The sequence below is a fragment of the Trachypithecus francoisi genome, unplaced genomic scaffold (genome assembly GCF_009764315.1).
Source record: "Trachypithecus francoisi isolate TF-2019V2 unplaced genomic scaffold, Tfra_2.0 Lachesis_group3, whole genome shotgun sequence".
In the NCBI taxonomy this organism is placed as follows: Eukaryota; Metazoa; Chordata; class Mammalia; order Primates; family Cercopithecidae; genus Trachypithecus; species Trachypithecus francoisi.
Window position 1 is genome coordinate 131,048,427 of NW_022681468.1, and position 19,934 is coordinate 131,068,360.

General features: G+C 41.7%; 1 protein-coding gene across 2 annotated transcripts in view; it reads right to left on the reverse strand.

The window, feature by feature from the left end:
- MINDY2 (MINDY lysine 48 deubiquitinase 2) overlaps positions 1-19,934 on the reverse strand; it is an 89,092-nt gene that overhangs the window by 50,450 nt on the left and 18,708 nt on the right. For both annotated transcript variants that reach the window (XM_033189963.1, XM_033189964.1), the window contains exon 3: positions 5,976-6,040. In XM_033189963.1, the coding sequence (XP_033045854.1) occupies positions 5,976-6,040 (65 nt within the window). The remainder of the gene's footprint in view (positions 1-5,975; positions 6,041-19,934) is intronic.

Genomic DNA, 19,934 nt, shown 5'->3' on the forward strand with positions numbered 1-19,934 from the left:
TGGAATAAAGACTATTTTTAAATGCTTTTCTAAGTATGTTAACACATTAAATATGGACATATGTATAGAAAGTACACTTGAAAGAATAAAGAAAAACCAATACATAAAATTTAACACTTTTGCCGGGCGCGGTGGCTCAAGCCTGTAATCCCAGCACTTTGGGAGGCCGAGACGGGCGGATCACGAGGTCAGGAGATCGAGACCATCCTGGCTAATACGGTGAAACCCCGTCTCTACTAAAAAAAATACAAAAAATTAGCCGGGCGAGATGGCGGACGCCTGTAGTCCCAGCTACTCGGGAGGCTGAGGCGAGAGAAAGGCGTAAACCCGGGAGGCGGAGCTTGCAGTGAGCTGAGATCCGGCCACTGCACTCCAGCCTGGGCGACAGAGCGAGACTCCGTCTCAAAAAAAAAAAAAAAAAAAAAAAAATTTAACACTTTTACTGAATCCCTATTGCTAATCAGACACTGTACAAGATACTAAAGACACAGAATATGAACAGTAGATGACAGTCTATAGAGGGGTTTGATAATAAAAAGGGTGAAAATGAAGGAAATCTTCTTATATTAAAACTAGGGATTCTCTTTCAAATTTGAAAAAGACAAATTTAGGTTACAAAAATGAAGTTCTGTTTTATGAAATAATTCATCAAATTCCATTCTAACAGACTGTACAGACTGTAAACAGGAATCATTCAAATGTTTTAAATTCACGAACGATGCATTTATAATAGGATAACATTGTTATACTGCAGTCTTTTACCTTTGTCAGTTTCATCTCTTTCTACTATGTATGTTTCTCCCAAACAATATATTTTCTCCACCTTCCCAAAAACTGAACCCTTAAAAACAATCAGCTTACATTTTTTCCCTTAAGTGTTTTAGAACTTTTCTGTTTTGTTTTGTTTTGTTTTTTTTTTTTAAGACGGAGTCTCGCTCTGTCACCCAGGCTGGAGTGCAGTGGCCAGATCTCAGCTCACTGTAAGCTCCGCCTCCCCGGTTTACGCCATTCTCCTGCCTCAGCCTCCCGAGTAGCTGGGATTACAGGCGCCGCCACCTCGCCCGGCTAGTTTTTTGTATTTTTAGTAGAGACGGGGTTTCACAATGTTAGCCAGGATGGTCTCGATCTCCTGACCTCGTGATCCGCCCGTCTCGGCCTCCCAAAGTGCTGGGATTACAGGCTTGAGCCACCGCGCCCGGCCTAGAACTTTTCTTAAATCTACAGCAATGATGAATCTGAAAAAATACTAACAATAGCAATCTAAGAATTATAGTTTTACAATCACCAGATTTTCCTCTATTTTTGTAAATTCTTGGTTGTCAACCACCCAACTTCCTTCAGGGGCAATATGATTTCTAATGGCTCTGGGTTCAGGCTTATTCCTTCATATATTTGCTACAATTATTCCCCCTTATTTAATATTAAAACAACTGAGTTAACACCATTTGATATCTTCATAAAGATTACTAAAACTGATAAAAGAGGCCAGTCACAGTGGCTCATGCCTGTAATCACAGCACTTTGGGAGGCTGAGGTGAGCAGATCACTTGAGCCCAGGAGTTTGAGGCTGCAGTGAGCCACGACAGCACCACAGCAATCCAGACCATCTGACAGAGTGAGAGACCCTGCCTCAAAAAAAAGGCTGGCATGGTGGCTCACTCCTGCAATCCCAGGCAGGCAGATCACTTGAGGCCAGGAGTTTGAGACCAGTCACGCCAACATGGTGAAATGCCATCTCTACTAAAAATAAAAAAATTAGCCAGGAGTGGTGGCACATGTCTGTAATCCCAGCTAATTGGGAGGCTGAGGCATGAGAATCCCTTGAACCTTAAAGGCAGAAGTTGTACTGAGCTGAGATCGTGCCACTGCACTCCAGCCTGTACAACAGAGGGAGACTGTCTTTGTTTTTTTGAGATGGAGTTTCGCTCTGTTGCCTAGGCTGGAGTGCAGTGGCGTGATCTTGACTCACTGCAACCTCCACCTCCTGGGTTCAAGGATTTCTTCTGTCTCAGCTTTTCAAGCAGCTGGGACCACAGGCGCATGCCACCACGCTCAGCTAACTTTTTGTATTTTTAGTAAAGATGAGGTTTCACCATGTTAGCCACGATGGTCTCGATCTCCAGACCTTGTGATCCCCTGCCTCAGCCTCCCAAAGTGCTGGGATTACAGGCGTGTGCCACTGTGCCCTGCCAAGACTCTGTCTTAATAAAAAACAACAATTGATAAACTAAACAAACTTATTTTAAAAAGGTTTTAAACTCTTGGGTAAGTATTTTGCCACTTTGTTCCTAATTCCAAATTATACTTAATATTATAAAATATAAATGTGAGCTATGGTTGCTTGCCTTACAAGAAGAGAGTACTACTGGAAACTTTAAGGCAGTGGTTAAAACTGTTTCTTGGAACTCTTTTCAAAGGAACTTTTAACATGGTCAAATATTTTAAATTTAAATACAAAATATATTTTAAGAATATATTTGCACTCATTAAAAATTTGTTATGAACACACACACATCATGTTTTCTTGTACTGTCAGTATATTATTAGACAAAACTGGAAAAAATAGGCTCTTTGCTTACATTACAACTTCTGGTAAAGAGTTTTAATTGGGAATATTGCAGCTCTATGTTGGTCTTTCTAAAATTAGATTTGAAGACGTCTGCTCATGTAAAATTATACAAAAAAGAACACTATTACATCACACTTGTGGAACATTACACATTAGCTTAGACTGAGCCCAGCCATATAAGCTTGACATACACTATTTTCAAAACTAACGGTAATGTAATAATAACACCTCAGAGTTTCAGTGTTTATTTTAAAAGCAGGGTACTTTTCCTAATATGTTTATGAGAAATGCAAGCAGTTGTTAGATATCCTTTATTTCAACTTTGAGCCAATACTTCCTATCTCTCTTTAAGAATCCTGATAAGGCCGGGCGCGGTGGCTCAAGCCTGTAATCCCAGCACTTTGGGAGGCCGAGACGGGCGGATCACGAGGTCAGGAGACAGGCGGATCACGAGGTCAGGAGATCGAGACCATCCTGGCTAACATGGTGAAACCCCGTCTCTACTAAAAAAAATACAAAAACTAGCCGGGCGAGGTGGCGGGCGCCTGTAGTCCCAGCTCCTTGGGAGGCTGAGGCAGGAGAATGGCGTAAACCCGGGAGGCCGAGCTTGCAGTGAGCTGAGATCCGGCCACTGAACTCCTGCCGGGCGACAGAGTGAGACTCCGCCTCAAAAAAAAAAAAAAAAAAAACAACAAAAAAAGAATCCTGATCAGTGTAATGGGAATGTATTCTAAGACTGCAAGATGGACTTAAATCAAATGCTGATAACATTTGTAAGCATTTTTATTTTTCTTTCTTTCTTAACTTTTTGAGATGCAGTCTTCCTATATCACACCCAGATTGGTCTTGAACTCTTAGGCTCAAGAAATCCTCCTGCCTTAGTCTCCTGAGTACCTGGAATTACAGCTGCGAACCACTGTGACTGGCTGCAAACAGTTTTCTTTTCTTTCTTTCTTTTTTTTTTGTAACAGGGTCTCACTCTGTTGTCCAGGCTGGAATGTAGTGGTGTGATCTTGGCTCACAGCAACCTCTGCCTCCCGGGCTCAAGCGATCCTCTGACCTCAGCCTCCCAAGTAGCTGGGACTATGGGCGTGTGCCACAACGCCCAGCCAATGTTTTGTACTTTTTGTAGAGACAGGGTTTTGCCATGTTGCCCAGGCTAGTCTCACCCTTGGGCTCAAGCGATCCGCCTGCCTTGTCCTCCCAAAGTGCTGGTGGCATAAGCCACCATGCCTGGTGCCTGCAAACACGAAAAGTAAGGTTTTCTCATTTCAATCAAGATTTTCTCAGGACTAGGCAACAAAAGTAAGATGAATCTGGAGGTTGATATCAGACTGCAACTATCATCCACAGTCCCTAATTTTAACTTTTTAATCAAAACAGCTTCATGATTTCAGTAAGAAATGATATAAATTTAACAAATACATGATATAAATTGAACTTTATCACTTTATACTTATCATGTACTGGTTTTATATACTGGAAGGTGGATAAGATTTCATTTGAAAAGAGGTTTCTATTGCTAAAAATGTTTAAATATCACTGTTTTAAGGTACAAATTCCCCTGATAAAATTTAAATGACTTAGAATACAAATTTGGCTTTAGCTGTAGATTTCCTTTCTTCTCCTTCTCCTTTTTTTTTTGTTTTGAAAAGGAGTCTCGCTCTGTCGCCCAGGCTGGAGTGCAGTGGTGTGATCTTGGCTCACTGCAAGCTCTGCCTCCTGGGTTCACGCCATTCTCCTGCCTCAGGCTCCCGAGTAGCTAGGACTACAGGCGCCCGCCACCATGCCCGGCTAATTTTTTGTATTTTTTTTTTTAGTAGAGATGGAGTTTTACCATGTTAGCCAGGATGGTCTCGATCCCCTGACCTTGAGATCCGCCTGCCTCGGCCTCCCAAAGTGCTGGGATTACAGGCGTGAGCCACCGCGCCCGGCCTCTTATTATTATTTTTTGAGGCAGAATCTCCCTCTGCCGCCCAGGATGGAGTGCAGTGACGCAATCTCGGCTCACTGCAACCTCTGCCTCCCTGGTTCAAGCAATTCTCATGCCTCAACCTCCTGAGTAGCTGCGACTACAGGTATGTGCCGTTACGCTCAGCCAATTTTTGTATTTTTAGTAGAGATGGGGTTTTGCCATGTTGGACAGCTGGTCTCGAACACTTGAGAGTGACCCACCCACCCTGGCCTCCCAAAGTGCTGGGATTACAGCCATGAGCCACCACATCTGGCCTAGATTTCGTATCTTATGATATGAGGCAACGTAAATTGTTGATTCTTCTTCTTTCTTTTTTTTATGAGACAGAGTCTCGCACTGTCACCAGGCTAGAGTATAGGGGCGGGATTCCAGCTCACTGCAACTTCCTCCTCCTGGGTTCAAGTGATTCTGCGGCCTCAGCCTCACGAGTAGCTAGGACTACAGGCACGCACCACCCTGCCCAGCTAATTTTTTTTGTATTTTTAGTAGAGATGGGGTTTCACCATGTTGGCAAGCATGGTCTCCATTTTCTGACCTTGTGAACTGCCCGCCTCGGCCTCCCAAAGTGCTGGGATTACAGGTGTGAGCCACTACGCCCAGCCAACTTGTTGATTTTTCAAATTCTATTAGGACTAGATTATCTGAACACTAAATTCAAGAAATTTTGCAAGACTGAAATGAGTTATGCTTTCTATTTGCAAATCTGATACTGGTGAAAGTATGTTAAAAAGGTTGCTCTGAAAGTAAATGTGAAGGTTCCAACGATGTCTCTTTCTTCCCTGGCTAATACTTCCTTCCACTCTAAGAAGCCAATTCCTTCTTGCCTTTGCCAAGTAAAGGAAGAATACTGACGAAAATGAAGCTCCGCTTGCTTTTTTCCAGCACCAATAATTTTGAGCCTAATGATACCTCCTACATTGCAGAACAGGATCTCTAAAGAACATGCCAAGAAATGTGGATACTAAAACTATCAAATAGCAAAACTTGTCCTAATGACATACCATATACATCATTTGTTCAACTTTCTCCTGAACATAACTTAATTATAAAATGTAAATAAAACTAGGAAAGATACATCAATGACAAATTCACCTGGAAGTCAATTTTTCAAGAAAAACACTAGGTTTGATCTGTCATGGAATGAGAAAAAAAGGGAAAAATACTGAGAAAAAAAATGAGAAGAAAAAGGAAAAAAATGAGAAAAAAAGGAACAAATCTGGCTGTGAGCTAAAAATGGATTTCATATTTTTAAAGAGGTACAAAAAAGGAAAACAAAGAATATGTAATACAGACTGACCACATGTGGCCTGCAAAGTCTAAAGTGTTTACTATCTAATCCTTTATAGAAAAATGCTGCCAGCTACTAATAGAGACCAATGTATATATTTAAACTTCAAAATTATATACTTTTACAAGAATTGTGTTTATTACCTGTTCATAATTTAAACGTTGAATTTCTGAAATTTCTTTTGGCTTTGCATCAAGCATGTAATCTCCTGTAAAAAAAAAGAATTGTAAAATTGCCTTTTAAAAACTTTTTTTCTGATTACAAAAGTAATAGATCTTAATTATAAATGTTAAAACACTGTAGTTATAGCTGACATATAAAGTTGACTCACCAATCCTACCCAGAGAAAATCAATGTTAACTTTTCCTATCACCTCAAATATTTTTTCAATGTATATATTATAGTGCTTTTGAACTTTTTACTTCCATTTTATAATACATTTCAGCAGCATTCCACGTTACTATGTATAAAGGTCCCAAAGGTTGTACCAAATTTCATTGCTGTCAACAATATAACTATTTCCGATTACCTCACTAACAATGGGTATTATCAGTCTTCTAAATGTTTGCAACCCTAAGAAGTAAAAAAAAAAAATTTTGGCATCTGGCCGGGTTGGGTGGCGCAGGCCTGTAATCCCAGCACTTTGGGAGGCCGAGGTGGGTGATCACCTGAGGTAAGGAGTTCAGCCTGGCCAACATGGTGAAACCCCAACTCTACTAAAAATACAAAAATTAGCCGGGCATGGTGGCGGGCACCTGTAATCCCAGCTACTTGCGAAGCTGAGGCAGGAGAATCGCTTGAACCTGGGAGGCAGAGGATGCAGTGAGCCGAGATCATGCCACTATGTTCCAGCCTGGGCAACAGAGTGAGACTCTGTCTCAAAAAAAATTTTTTTTTTTTGCATTTAAAAAGATGGTATTTTTATATATGAGTGTTTATTTGGTATCACCTTTTATATATGTATAACCTTTTGGTATATGTGGCAACTTTTTAATATATGTAGAACCTTCTAAAAATATGGATCATAATTTTAATACTTTTAAATCTATGTATTATCTTTCAAATTATGTATTAACTGTATGTACATACTTTTTTCCTTTGAATTATCTACCTATATAATTATCTTTTTTCTTTTTTTTTTTTGAGACGGAGTCTCGCTCTGCCGCCCAGGCTGGAGTGCTGTGGCCAGATCTCAGCTCACTGCAAGCTCCGCCTCCCGGGTTCACGCCATTCTCCTGCCTCAGCCTCCCGAGTAGCTGGGACTACAGGCGCCCGCCACCACGCCCGGCTAGTTTTTTGTATTTTTTAGTAGAGACGGGGTTTCACCATGTTAGCCAGGATGGTCTCGATCTCCTGACCTCGTGATCCGCCCGTCTCGGCCTCCCAAAGTGCTGGGATTACAGGCTTGAGCCACCGCGCCTGGCCTCTTTTTTTTTTTTTTTAAGAGATGGGGTTTTGTCATGTTGCAGCCTCCCAAAGTGTTGGGATCACAGACATGAGCCACTGTGCCTGGCCTATCATTTCTTATTGAACTGTAAAAGCTAAACTGGGCTGGGCATGGTGGCTCATGCCTATAATCCCAGTGCTTTGGGAGGCCAAGGAGGGTGGTTCACTTGAGGTTAGGAGTTCAAGACCAGCCTGGCCAATATGGTGAAACCCTGTTTCTACTAAAAATACAAAAATTAGCCAGGCGTGGTGGTGTGCACCTGTAGTCCCAACTACTCAGGAGGCTGAGGCAGGAGAATTGCTTGAACCTGGGAAGTGGAGGTTGCAGTGAGCCAAGATTGTACCACTGTACTCCAGCCTGGGTGATGGAGCCAGACTCTGTCTCAAAAACAAAAACAAATTTTATTTTTTAAAAATCTTGTCAACTGGTTAATCTGTCTCTACCCTTCCAGACAACTAGTTAACTGATTTTTTGTGAGATCTAGACTTAGTGATGTAACTGAGACTGCACATTTTAGAAGACTTTTTTTTTTTTTGAGACGGAGTCTTACTCTGTTGCCCAGGCTGGAGTGCAGTGGCGTGAACACAACTTGCTGCAACCTTAACCTCCCTAGGCTCAGGTGATCCTCTCAACTCAGTTACCTGAGTAGCGGGGACTACAGGCATGCACCACCACATCTGGCTAATCGTTTAAAATAAATAAATAAAGCTAAACTGGATGCAGAAAAATGAGCAAAACTTGGAAAGGCAATGAAAGAAAAAGCATCTTTTGAGAGGAAGAATGAATGGAGAAAACACATATAAGAAAGATCATGTCACATAGACAACTTATAAGAAGATTTAATACAAAAGATTTATATTGTAAAGTAGTGGCAAACACGGTTGAATGAGCAAACTTGAACAGATTTTAGAAAATCCTAAATAATATGCTGATAACTTTGGCTGGCTGTAAAAGATCACACGGATCTTTATACTATATTAAGTAGAGGAGTGAAGGATGAAATTGATGCTTTAGGAAAAGCACACTGATATGTAGGCTAATTTAGAGAACAAAGAATGATACAGTTTGCAGGTAAATCAGGTTGTGAAGTATCAGTATATAGAAACAGAAAAAATTTCAAGGAAAGAATTAATATAACCTTGCTACTAATGGGATATTCTAGATAAACAGAAAACAAAAAACCAAAATTTGATAGCTATTTTAGGCCAGAAAAGTGGAAGAGAGGGTTTAGCATAAGTTTACTAGCTTATACCAGGTGAACATTTGGAAAAAAGGTAATACAGGCAACTCTGGGAGAAATTAAAATGCTTCAACATTGACCTGTCTTTATAGCATATTTATATTCAAAAGATAAAATAATTTTTTTAAAGTCAGAAAATGCCACCATCTCTACTATTTTCCTTACTTTATACTATGCCAGTCTTATCTTCATACTAACAATTTCAGATGGCTGAAGTCACAATATACATTCCAGCTCATGTTGAGTTTCATATTCCTGCTCATTTCCTGCCTTCTCCCTCCATCTCTTCCCCACCTTACTTTATTATGCTTCCTAACACTTCCTGGGTATAATGTTTCTTTCTCTATGCCAAAGCCCTCCAAAAAGCCATGTCCATGTCTGGCGCTGCTCTCATATTCTAGAAACAGAAATTTCCAGATTGAAATTCACCACTTTTCTTCTAACCTTTGCCAATCAAAATTCCCATTTCCTTGGGGTACTTCAGCTAGGCATTAGGAAAGCAATTAATAGTTTCTCTTACAATCCCTCTACTAGTGTTTGCTTTTTAACTAAAAAACATCTTTTTTCTCCAGAGAAATGGAGTAATCTCAACAGGAGAACATCTAAATAGCTTAGAAAATTAAACAATTTGTTCTGGCAAGATTGGCCCTGAGTAAAGTTTATTTTTGGTGAGGCAGAGCCTTCAGAATTTATTTGCCTACACCGTTCTTGTTCACTTCTCCCCCATATCCCATTAAAATATTACTTTTACACTGTCACTAATAACTAAGTCCTCTCACCAGTGATTCCCAAACCTCTTTAGCTACACCAGGTCTAGCTATTTCCCCACTGATTTTTCTTTTTCCTTATTAAAGTTATCTGTCCTATGTTCTGCTTCCTCAGGGCTTTGCTGGCTAAGAGTTAGATAAATTTAACATACCAGGATGTGAACTATTTCTTTTATTACTCTTTCCAAGAAAAATACCATGCTGACATTTTCGTGGTTAGAGTACACTTACGCAGCCACATTAACTACATGTTGACACCTCCAAATAACTAGCTCACAGTACATACTCAGTAAATATTTACTGGATTGCTGGGCGCAGTGGCTCATGCCTGTAATCCCAGCACTTTGGGAGGCTAAGGCGGACGGATCACCTGAGGTCAGGAGTTTGAAACCAGCCTGGCCAAGATGATGAAACCCCATCTCTACTAAAAATACAAAAATTAGCTGGGTGTGGTGGCAGGCGCTTGTAATTCCAGCTACTTGGGAGGCTGAGGCGAGAAAATCGCTTGAACCCGGCAGGCGGAGGTTGCAGTGAGCCAAGATTGGGCCATTGCACTCTAGCCTGGGGGACAAGAGTGAAATTCCGTCTCAAAAAAAAGAAAAACATTTTGCTGGATTAAAAAAGGCAAGAAAAGGGCTGGGTGTGTGACTTACGCCTGTAGTCCCAGCGCTTTGAGAGGGCAAGGTGGGTGGATTACAAGGTCAGCAGTTCAAGACCAGCCTGGCCAACATGGTGAAACCCCCATCTCTACTAAAAAAAAAAAAAAAAAAAGTGCAAAAATTAGCTGGGTGTGGTGGCAGGCGCCTGTAATCCCAGCTGCTTAGGTGGCTGAGGCAGGAGAACTGCTTGAGCCTGGGAGGCGGAGGTTGTAGTGAGCCAAGATCGCACCATTGTACTCCAGCCTGGGTGAAAGAGCAAGACTCAGTCTCAGGAAAAAAAGAAAAGAAAAGAAAGAAAACACAAGTAGAAGAAATTTCAAACACCAAAAATACTTTGGGATGATAGAGGGGTAAGAGGGATATATTTTTGAGTATATGAGCTTTTCAGCATTCTTTAAATCATAGAAGGTGCCCAGATGGAGACAGCACATTAACCCCTCTAAACATTGGTTTCTTCATCTGTAAAACAGAGGCATTACAATTTTGTGATGGCTTTATTTTTGCACCAATCTCATCCTTTGTACTATTAGTACTTCTGCACTTATGGCTCTGCTCGTCGGTTCTCTGCCACCACAACTGTATTTCTTCATTTGCAGAACTCACAGCAAAAGAGCTCATTTTGTCTCAGAAGGTACGCAGACAAAGTCAAGCAGAGTGCTACTGATAATGAGCAGGGAAGAGGTTAGGTAAATGGCATCAAATTGTGATAGCACAGAAAGTAGAGCCAAAATGAAGGTAAGAGCTATGGAGTGGCAGCACAGTTTAACACTGTCCAATCGAAATATAATGCAAGCCACAAATTTGAGCTCAAATGTAATTTTAAATTTTCTAGTAGCCACATTAATAAAGGTCAAAATAAATAGGTAAAATTAGTGTTTTTTTTTTTTTTTTTTGAGATAGGGTCTCACTTTGTCACCCAGGCTGGAGTACAGTGGCACAAACATGGCTCACTGCAGCCTTGAACTTCCAGGCTCAAGTGATCCTCCTGCCTCAACCTCCTGAGTAGCAGGGACTACAGGTGAGCATTATCACACATGGCTAATTTTTAAATTCTTTGTAAAGACAGGGTTTTGCCATGTTGCCCAGGCTGGTCTTGAACTCCTGAGCTCAAGTGATCTACCTGCCTCAGTCTCCTGAAGTGCTGGGATAAAAGGCATGAACCATCACACCTGGCCAAAATTAATCTTAATAACATATTTTATTTAACCTAGTATATGAAAATATCAACAATCAATATTTTAAAATTATTGATATTCTTTTTTAACCAAGTCTTTGAAATCCGGTGTATACTTTACATTTACAGAACATCTCAATTCATACTGGCCACATTTCAAGTACTCAATAGCCACATGTACCTACCGGCTACTATATTCTTCAGTGCAGGTTTGGGTGATATATGGTAATGACCTAACGAATAATAAATGAGTCCAATTTGACTCAATCTGCCTTACACAATTCCATCTGAGAACAAGGAAAGTAGGGTGGAGAGTGGATGGATATGGAAGAGCTGGATAGGAAACAGGGCCAGAAATACATGTAACTCATTACTTAAATTATATATAGTTATATATAAATGGCCAGGTGCGGTGGCTAATGCCTATAATCCCAGCACTTTGGGAGGCCAAGGCAGGTGGATCACTTGAAGCCAGGAATTCAAGACAAGCCCAGCCAACACTGGGAAACCCCATCTCTACTAAAAATACAAAAATTAGCCAGGCATCCTGGCGGGCACCCGTAATCCCAGCTACTCGTGAGGCTGAGGCAGGAGAATTGCTTGAACCTGGGAGGCAGAGGTTGCAGTGAGCAAGATCATGCCACTGCACTCCAGCTTGGGCAACAGAGAACCAGTTTCAAAAAACAAAACAAAATAAAACTACATTTAACTTTTTATTATCCCATTTAGGAAACTAAAATAGATTAAGCATCCTATTACAGTAAATTCAAACTTCCTGCCTGGCTCAAAAGACTCTCTTGCCACAATCTACTTAGTCCAATCTCTATTTCTCTAACTATATAACATGCAGATTTACCAAGTATAGTCAAATTAGACTCATACACTGTTCCTTCAATATGCCTTACATATTTCCACTTCTAGCTTGAGCTTAAGATAGTTTCCACCTAGCCCTCAAACAACCTTTCCTATTCTTTACAACAGCATAGATTCTAACTATCCTTCAAAGCCCAATACAAGTCACATGTTCTCCTTTAAGCCTTTTCTACTCCTTACCCACTTCCCATACCCATTTGTACCCAAACTTCTCAAAAGTTTTCTGCCCTTGAGGCTCCACTTCCTTACCTCCCAGACACTCTTCAACTCACCACTCCATTTCCATCTCATCACTGCAGTGACAAGGTTTGATGAAGGTCACAATAACCTTCACACTGCCAAGTCATAACGGGAGTATTCTCCAGTATTCAATACCCTTTCTCTTTTCTTCTAACAATCTTCACCTTCTGTGGGCTTCATTCTACCACTCTCTCCTGGCTTTTCTCCTATCTTACTACCAGCTACTTCTTCACTATTTCTCTGTCCTCTACTTCATTCATTTGAGCAGAGGTGATGTTGCACCTAAAGGAGCAAAAACTGGTTCTTGGTGCAGGAGGGAGGGTGGCAAAAAAAAAAAAAAAAAAAAAATCTTAGATAGTATAATGGTTTACAGCCTTCAAAGGGCCACAGTACAAAAAAAACCCATACAATAGACCCACACAAAATGGCTCAAGCCTGTAATGCCAGCACTTTGGGAGGCCGAGACGGGCGGATCACGAGGTCAGGAGATGGAGACCATCCTGGCTAACATGGTGAAACCCTGTCTCTACTAAAAATACAAAAAATTAGCTGGGCCTGTTGGCAGATGCCTGTAGTCACAACTACTCGAGAGGCTGAGGCAGGAGAATGGCATGAACTGGGAGGTGGAGCTTGCAATGAGCTGAGATCCGGCCACTGCACTCCAGCCTGGGCGACAGAGTGAGACTCTGTCTCAAGAAAAACAAAACAAAAACAAAAACAAAAACAAAAAAACACATACAATATATCTACAGTATTAAAATGTCCTGAAGTGAGCCATTAGGACAAAAGTGTCTATAAAGGCTCCTCAGAATGGCAATAATGAAAAGAAAGTTGAAACACTGCTCCACCTAATCTCTACATGCTGGGAAACTTCAGGGGAGAATCCTGGACCCTCTTCTTTTCTCTATTATCTTATCAACTTCCACAGATTTAAATACCATTTTTATACTGATGACTTCTAAATTCTTATGTCAAATTTCAGTGTTCTCTGAAACTCATAGTCTGCCATTAGCAAATTCCCTAGGCATTCAACTTCTCTGAATGTTCCCTTCACCTTACTACCTGAGTATCTGGCTCTGTCTTGATGACAATGCAGTTCTCTTAAGTGATAGTTCTGTTCTCTCTCATACTTCTTTTACCAGTGAGCCTCAAAGTGGAATAGGAACCCACTTGTTGAAAGTAAGAGGGAAGGTATAAAATAATTGCCTAGAGAAATGGGAGAGTGAATGGATTAGAGAGCTGCGGTATGATTTTGGGGTGTTACCTTTGAGGTTATTCTCTCCCCACTTCCTCCCTAAACTCCTCAGTTTTAAAACTCAGATAATTCTACCCATTATCTACCCACCTTGTTGCAGTTACCTACTGACCTTCAGGCCAATACCTTTTATTCTTAGCTCCTTTCTCTAACACAAATCCCATAATTTTTGGTAATTTCAATAAGCATGGGGATGTCTCTTCCAATACCCTGCCTCTCTGTTCCTTGACCTCTTCTCCAACGAAAATATTTTATTCTTAAAACACACACACACACACACACACACCCAGAAAAACAACCTTTTATTCTACTTTATCTCAGAAACTCATTTCTCATGGTAATACAGTTTCATTATTACCAAAAATTCCTCAGCTCTATCAGGAATCAAGACTTACAATCCATTAATCTCATTACATTTTCCTTCAACACACTTACATCATTTCCTCTTTATGCAGCTTAAATTCTATGGCCCATGATTATAATCACTCTCTATACACACCTTCATACCTTAGATTACTCCCCTCCTCCCCCACCGCACAACCCTGGCCCCACAACTGGCAACATATAGAGCAACATACCCTAGATTATTTCGTCAACACACTCATCAGGCAAAAATTCAGCTCTGGTTAAATCCTGGCCTCTCATTATTCAGACCTGGACTCGTGCAGCTGAACATGACTGAGAAAACATAACACCATCCTGGCTGGTTTCACTAACCTCAAAGGTAACACCCCAAAATCATACCACAGCTCTCTAATCCATTCACTCTCCCATTTCTCTAGGCAATTATTTTACACCTTCCCTCTTACTTTCAACAACTCCTCCCTCATCCTCACTCCCAACTGATGACTTTGTTTCCTATTTCATTGAGAAAATAGAAGCACTCAAGAGACTAGCTACAACCACATCCACCCACTTACCTGCACCTATTTGTAATACGTTCTGTCCTTCCTCCTATTACCATGGATGAACTATCTAAGGCTAATTTTTCTACTTGTATAAAGTACTTTCTGCAGCTCCTTTTCTCTAGTTTTCTCTTTTATAAAATGGCTTTGAGGTATAATCTATATCCCATACAACCTACCCACTTAAAATGTACAATTCAATTATTTTTTGTAGTATATTCACAGGATTATGAAACTATCATCATGATCTAATTTTATTATTGATTGATTGATTGATTGAGACAGAGTCTCACTGTCGCCCAGGCTGGAGTGCAGTGGTGTTATCTCTGCTCACTGCAACCTCTGACTGCTGGGTTCAAGCGATTCTTCTGTCTCAGCCTCACAAGTAGCTGGGACTACAGGCATGCGCCACCACACCCGGCTAATTCTTTGTATTTTTAGTAGAGACGGGTTTCGCCATGTTGCCCAGGCTGGTGTTGAACTCCTGAGCTCAAGTGAACCACCCACCTCAACCACCCAAAGTGCTGGGATTACAGGTGTGAGCCACCGTGCAGTCCCATTTTGGTCCTCCCTAAAAGAAACCCTGTACCCATTAGCAGTCAACCCCCATTTCACCCCATCTCTTCCCCAGCCCTAAGCAACCACTAACCTACTTTCTGTCTCTATAAATTTGCCTATTCGAGTTTTTTTAAATTTTCATTTTTTAGAGATAAGGTTCTTGCTCTCTCACCCAGGCTGGAATGCAGTGGTATGGTCATAGCTCATTGCAGTCTCAAACTCCTGGGTTCAAGTGATCATCCCACCTCAGCCTCTCAGCCTCCCAAGTAGCTGGGACCATAGGCATGCACCACCAGCCTGGCTAATGGATGTTTCATATAAATGGAATCATATGCTCTTTTGTGACTTTGCCTCTTTCACTTAAATATTTTAGGTTTCATCCATGTTATAGCATGTATTCATATTTCATACCTTTTTATGGCTGAATAATATTCCATTGTACAAAGTTACATTTGTTTATCTGCTCATCAGGTGATACACATTTCAGTTGTTTCCATTTTTTGACCACTATGAATAATGCTGCTTTAAACATATATTTTTTTTCCCTGAGACAGAGTCTTGCTCTGTTGCCCAGGCTGGACTGCAATGGCACGATCTCAGATCACTGCAACGTCCACCTCCTGGGTTCAAGCGATTCTTCTGCCTCGGCCTCCTGAGTAGCTGGAATTACAGGCATGTGCCACCACGCCTGGCTAACTTTTATGTTCTTAGTAGAGATGGGGTTTTACCACGTTGGCCAGGCTGGTCTCAAACTCTTGACATTGTGATCCACCCGCCTTGGTCTCCCAAAATGCTGGGATTACAGGCATAAGCCACAGCACCCAGCCCGAATATTTTTATACAAGTTGTATGGACATATGTTTTCACTTCTCTTGGGTAAATACTTGGAATGATGTTTCATGGTCATATGGTAATTCTCTTTAACTTTTTAAAGAATTGCCAAACTGCTTTTCAAAGTGGCTGTATTATTTTACATTTCTACTGGCTAGGTGTGAGGGTTTCCAGTTTTCTCTTGTTTCCAGTCAGGTTTTCATCCCATACTCTCATCAAGGTTATCAGTGATGACCTTCTTATGGCTAAATAGTCAATTTTTAGTCTTCCTCCTGCTTGAGCTATCAGCAGCATTTGATTCAGCTCATCTCTCACTCTTCCTTGAAACATTTCTTCATTAGGATTCTAGGAAATCACAGCCTCCTATTTTTCTTCTACCTGGCTGAGCATGCTGGCTTTCTCCTTCCCTATCTTCTAATCACTGGCATATCTTGCACTCAGTCTACTGACCTTTTCTCTTCTATCTACTACATTCCTTCCCTTAATGATTTCACCCAATCTAACTACTGTTTATATATGTTGTCTGTAAATACATATTTACAGGCTAGACTTGTACTGTCTAATACAGTAGCCAGTAGCAATATGTGGCTATTAAATTTAATTTACATTATATAAAATTAAAAATTCAGTTCCTTGGTCACATTACACACACACACACACACACACACACACACACACACAAACACATACACACACACACAATTTTGAGATAGGTTCTTGCCCTATTGCCCAGGGTAGAGTGCAGTGTTGTGATCTTGGCTCACTGCAGCCTCTGAATCCCGGGCTCAAGCAATCCTCCCACCTCAGCTTCCCATGTAGCTGGGACTACAGGTGCACACCATCACGTCTGGCTAATTTTTGAATTTTTAAGTGGAGATGGGGTCTCACCATGTTGCCCAGGCTGGCCTCAAACTCCTGGGGTCAAGACAGGAGCTACATTTTAAGAGCCTGAGGGCCACATGCGGCTAGTGGCTACTAAACTGGACAGTACAAATACAGAACATTTCTATCATTACAGAAATTTTAATTGTATAGTGCTGATCCAGACCTCTCCTCTGAACGCAAGATATATATATATATATCTCAATAATTGCTTTCCTGATGGCTCCATTTTTTTTTTTTTTTTTTTTTTTGAGAAGGAGTCTCATTCTGTCGCTCAGGCTGGAGCGCACTGGCGCAATCTCTGCTCACTGCAACCTCCGCCGCCTGGGTTCACGCCATTCTCCTGCCTCAGCCTCCTCAGTAGTTGGGACTACAGGCGCCCGCCACCACACCCGGCTAATTTTTTGTATTTTTTTAGTGGAGACGGGGTTTCACCGTGTTAGCCAGGATGGTCTCAATCTCCTGACCTCGTGATCCGCCTGCCTCGGTCTCCCAAAGTGCTGGGATTACAGGCGCGAGCCCCTGTGCCTGGCCTGATCGCTCTGTTTTGATGTAAATAAACATCTAAAAACAAAAATCCTGTAATTTCTCCCTAAAAACCTTGCCCCTTCCATTTTTTCCTATTTCAGTTTTCCTATTTCCATCCTTCTACTTGTTCAAACCAAAAACGATGAGATAACCCTTGACTCCACTTTCATTCTACATCCAACTTATCAGCAAATTCTGTCAGCTCTCTATCCAGAATCTAACCGCTTCTTACAAATTTCACTTATTTTACCTTGATTAAAGCCACCATCTGTTGCTAGTTGTAATAACTTCCTAAATGGTTTTCCCGCTTGTCCTTACCCCCCTAAGGTCTATTGTCAACATAACTGCTAGAGAATTTTTATTAAGTCCAAAGTTAGATCATGTCAGTCCTCTGTTCAAAATCCTCCAACAGCTTCCCAGCTTACTTACGGCAAAAACCAAAATTGCTGTTACATCCTTAGGGCCCCATATGATCTGACTGCATCAACTCTCTGATCTCATCTCCTACAACTCCCCTTTGTGTACTCCTTGGCAGTCATATTGGCTATTCCTCAAAATCACCCAGTATATTTCAGCCTTCCCCATAAAATATAACTTAGGAATCACTAACTTTAAGAATCATTTATCAAGCAGCGTCCCGTGGGAAAAAAAATAAAAACTTAAAATAATAATAAAAATTAAAAGAATCACTAAGCTAGCCTAAAAGAGGGATTTTCTTTTTAGGTCAATTTGCAGACATCTAGATATTCAGAGTAATCTACCCTTAACTATGAGGTCCCTAGCCAGTGAATGGGGATTAAATGATACGAATTGTATTTTCTAAAAAGGGCCTTCTTGCTGGGTGCAGTGGCTCATGCCTATAATCCCAGCACTTTGAGAGGCCAAGGCGGGAGGATCACTTAAGCCCAGGAGTTCAAGACAAGCCTGGGCAACACAGTGAAATCTGATCTCTACAAAAACAAAACTTGACCAGGCACGGTGGCTCACGCCTGCAATCCCAGCACTTTGGGAGGCCGAGGTGGGCGGATCACCTGAGGTCAGGAGTTCAAGACCAGCCTGATCAACATGGAGAAACCCTGTCTCTACTAAAAACACAAAATTAGCTGGGTATGGTGGCACATGCCTGTAATCCCAGCTACTCGGGAGGCTGAGGCAGGAGAATCACTTGAACCCAGGAGGTGGAGGCTGCGGTGAGCCGAGATCATGCCATTGCACTCCAGCCTGGGCAACAAGAGTGAAACTGTCTCAAAAAATAAAAAACCCAAAAATCCAGGCCGGGCGCGGTGGCTCAAGCCTGTAATCCCAGCACTTTGGGAGGCCGAGACGGGCGGATCACGAGGTCAGGAGATCGAGACCATCCTGGTTAACACGGTGAAACCCCGTCTCTACTAAAAATACAAAAAAAAAACTAGCCGGGCGAGGTGACGGGCGCCTGTAGTCCCAGCTACTCGGGAGGCTGAGGCAGGAGAATGGCGTAAACCCGGGAGGTGGAGCTTGCAGTGAGCTGAGATCTGGCCACTGCACTCCAGTCCGGGCGACAGAGCGAGACTCCGCCTCAAAAAAAAAAAAAAAAAAAAAACCCAAAAATCCAAAAATTAGCTGGGTGTGGCAGCATGTGCGTGTAGTCCCAGTTACTAGGGAGGCTGAGGTGGGAGGATCACCTGAGCCTAGGGAGGTCAAGATTGCAGCAAGTCATGATCACGCCACTGCACTCCAGCCTGGGCGACAGAGTAAGACTCTGTCTCAAAAGAAAAAAATAAAAAAAGAGTCTTCTAAAATTTGCAGTTTCAGTTATATCACTAAGTCTGTATCTCACAAAAAAAATGAGTTAACTACTTGTCTGGAAGGGTAGGGACAAATTAACCAGCTGACAAGATGTTTCTTTTTTTTTTTTGAGAGGAGTCTCACTCTGTCGGCCAGGCTGGAGTGCAGTGGTGCAATCTCGGCTCCCTGCAAGCTACGCCTCCCGGGTTCACACCATTCTCCTGCCTCAGCCTCCCAAGTAGCTGAGACATCAGGTGCCCCCCACCACGCCTGGCTAATTTTTTGTATTTTTTAGTAAAGATGGGGTTTCACTGTGTTAGCCAGGATGGTCTCAATCTCCTGACTTCATGATCTGCCCACTTTGGCCTCCCAAAGTTCTGGGATTACAGGCGTGAGCTACCGTGCCCGGCCCCAGGTGACAAGATTTTTAAAAAATAAACTTTGTTTTTGTTTTTGAGATGGCGTCTCACTCCATCACCCTGGCTGGAGTGCAGTGGCATGATCTCAGCTCACTGCAACCTCCACCTCTTGAGTTTAAGCAATTCTCCCCCCTCACCCTCCCGAATAGTTAGGACTTAGAGGTGCATGACACCACACCCAGCTAATTTTTGTAATTTTAGTAGACACAGAGTTTCACCATGTGGGCCAGGCTGGTCTCGAACTATTGACCTCAAGTGATCCACCCGCCTTGGCCTCCCAAAGTGCTGGGATTACAGGCGTAAGCCACCACACCTGGCCTTAATAAAAATTTAATTACTGAAAAAACTGTAAGAATATGGATTAAGATTTCCTATTTGGCTGTAGGAAATACATAAATTCTTATTTGCCAGATTATAAAAGGCCACAATGTGATGTACAACTGCCTGCTCTCTAAACAAGTTCAACTCAATGTAGCCAGTCTACAAACTATATTACTGGTCTGTTTTGAAATAAGCAGCTTAGAGAAGAATGCAATTCAATACATTACTTCCTTCAACAA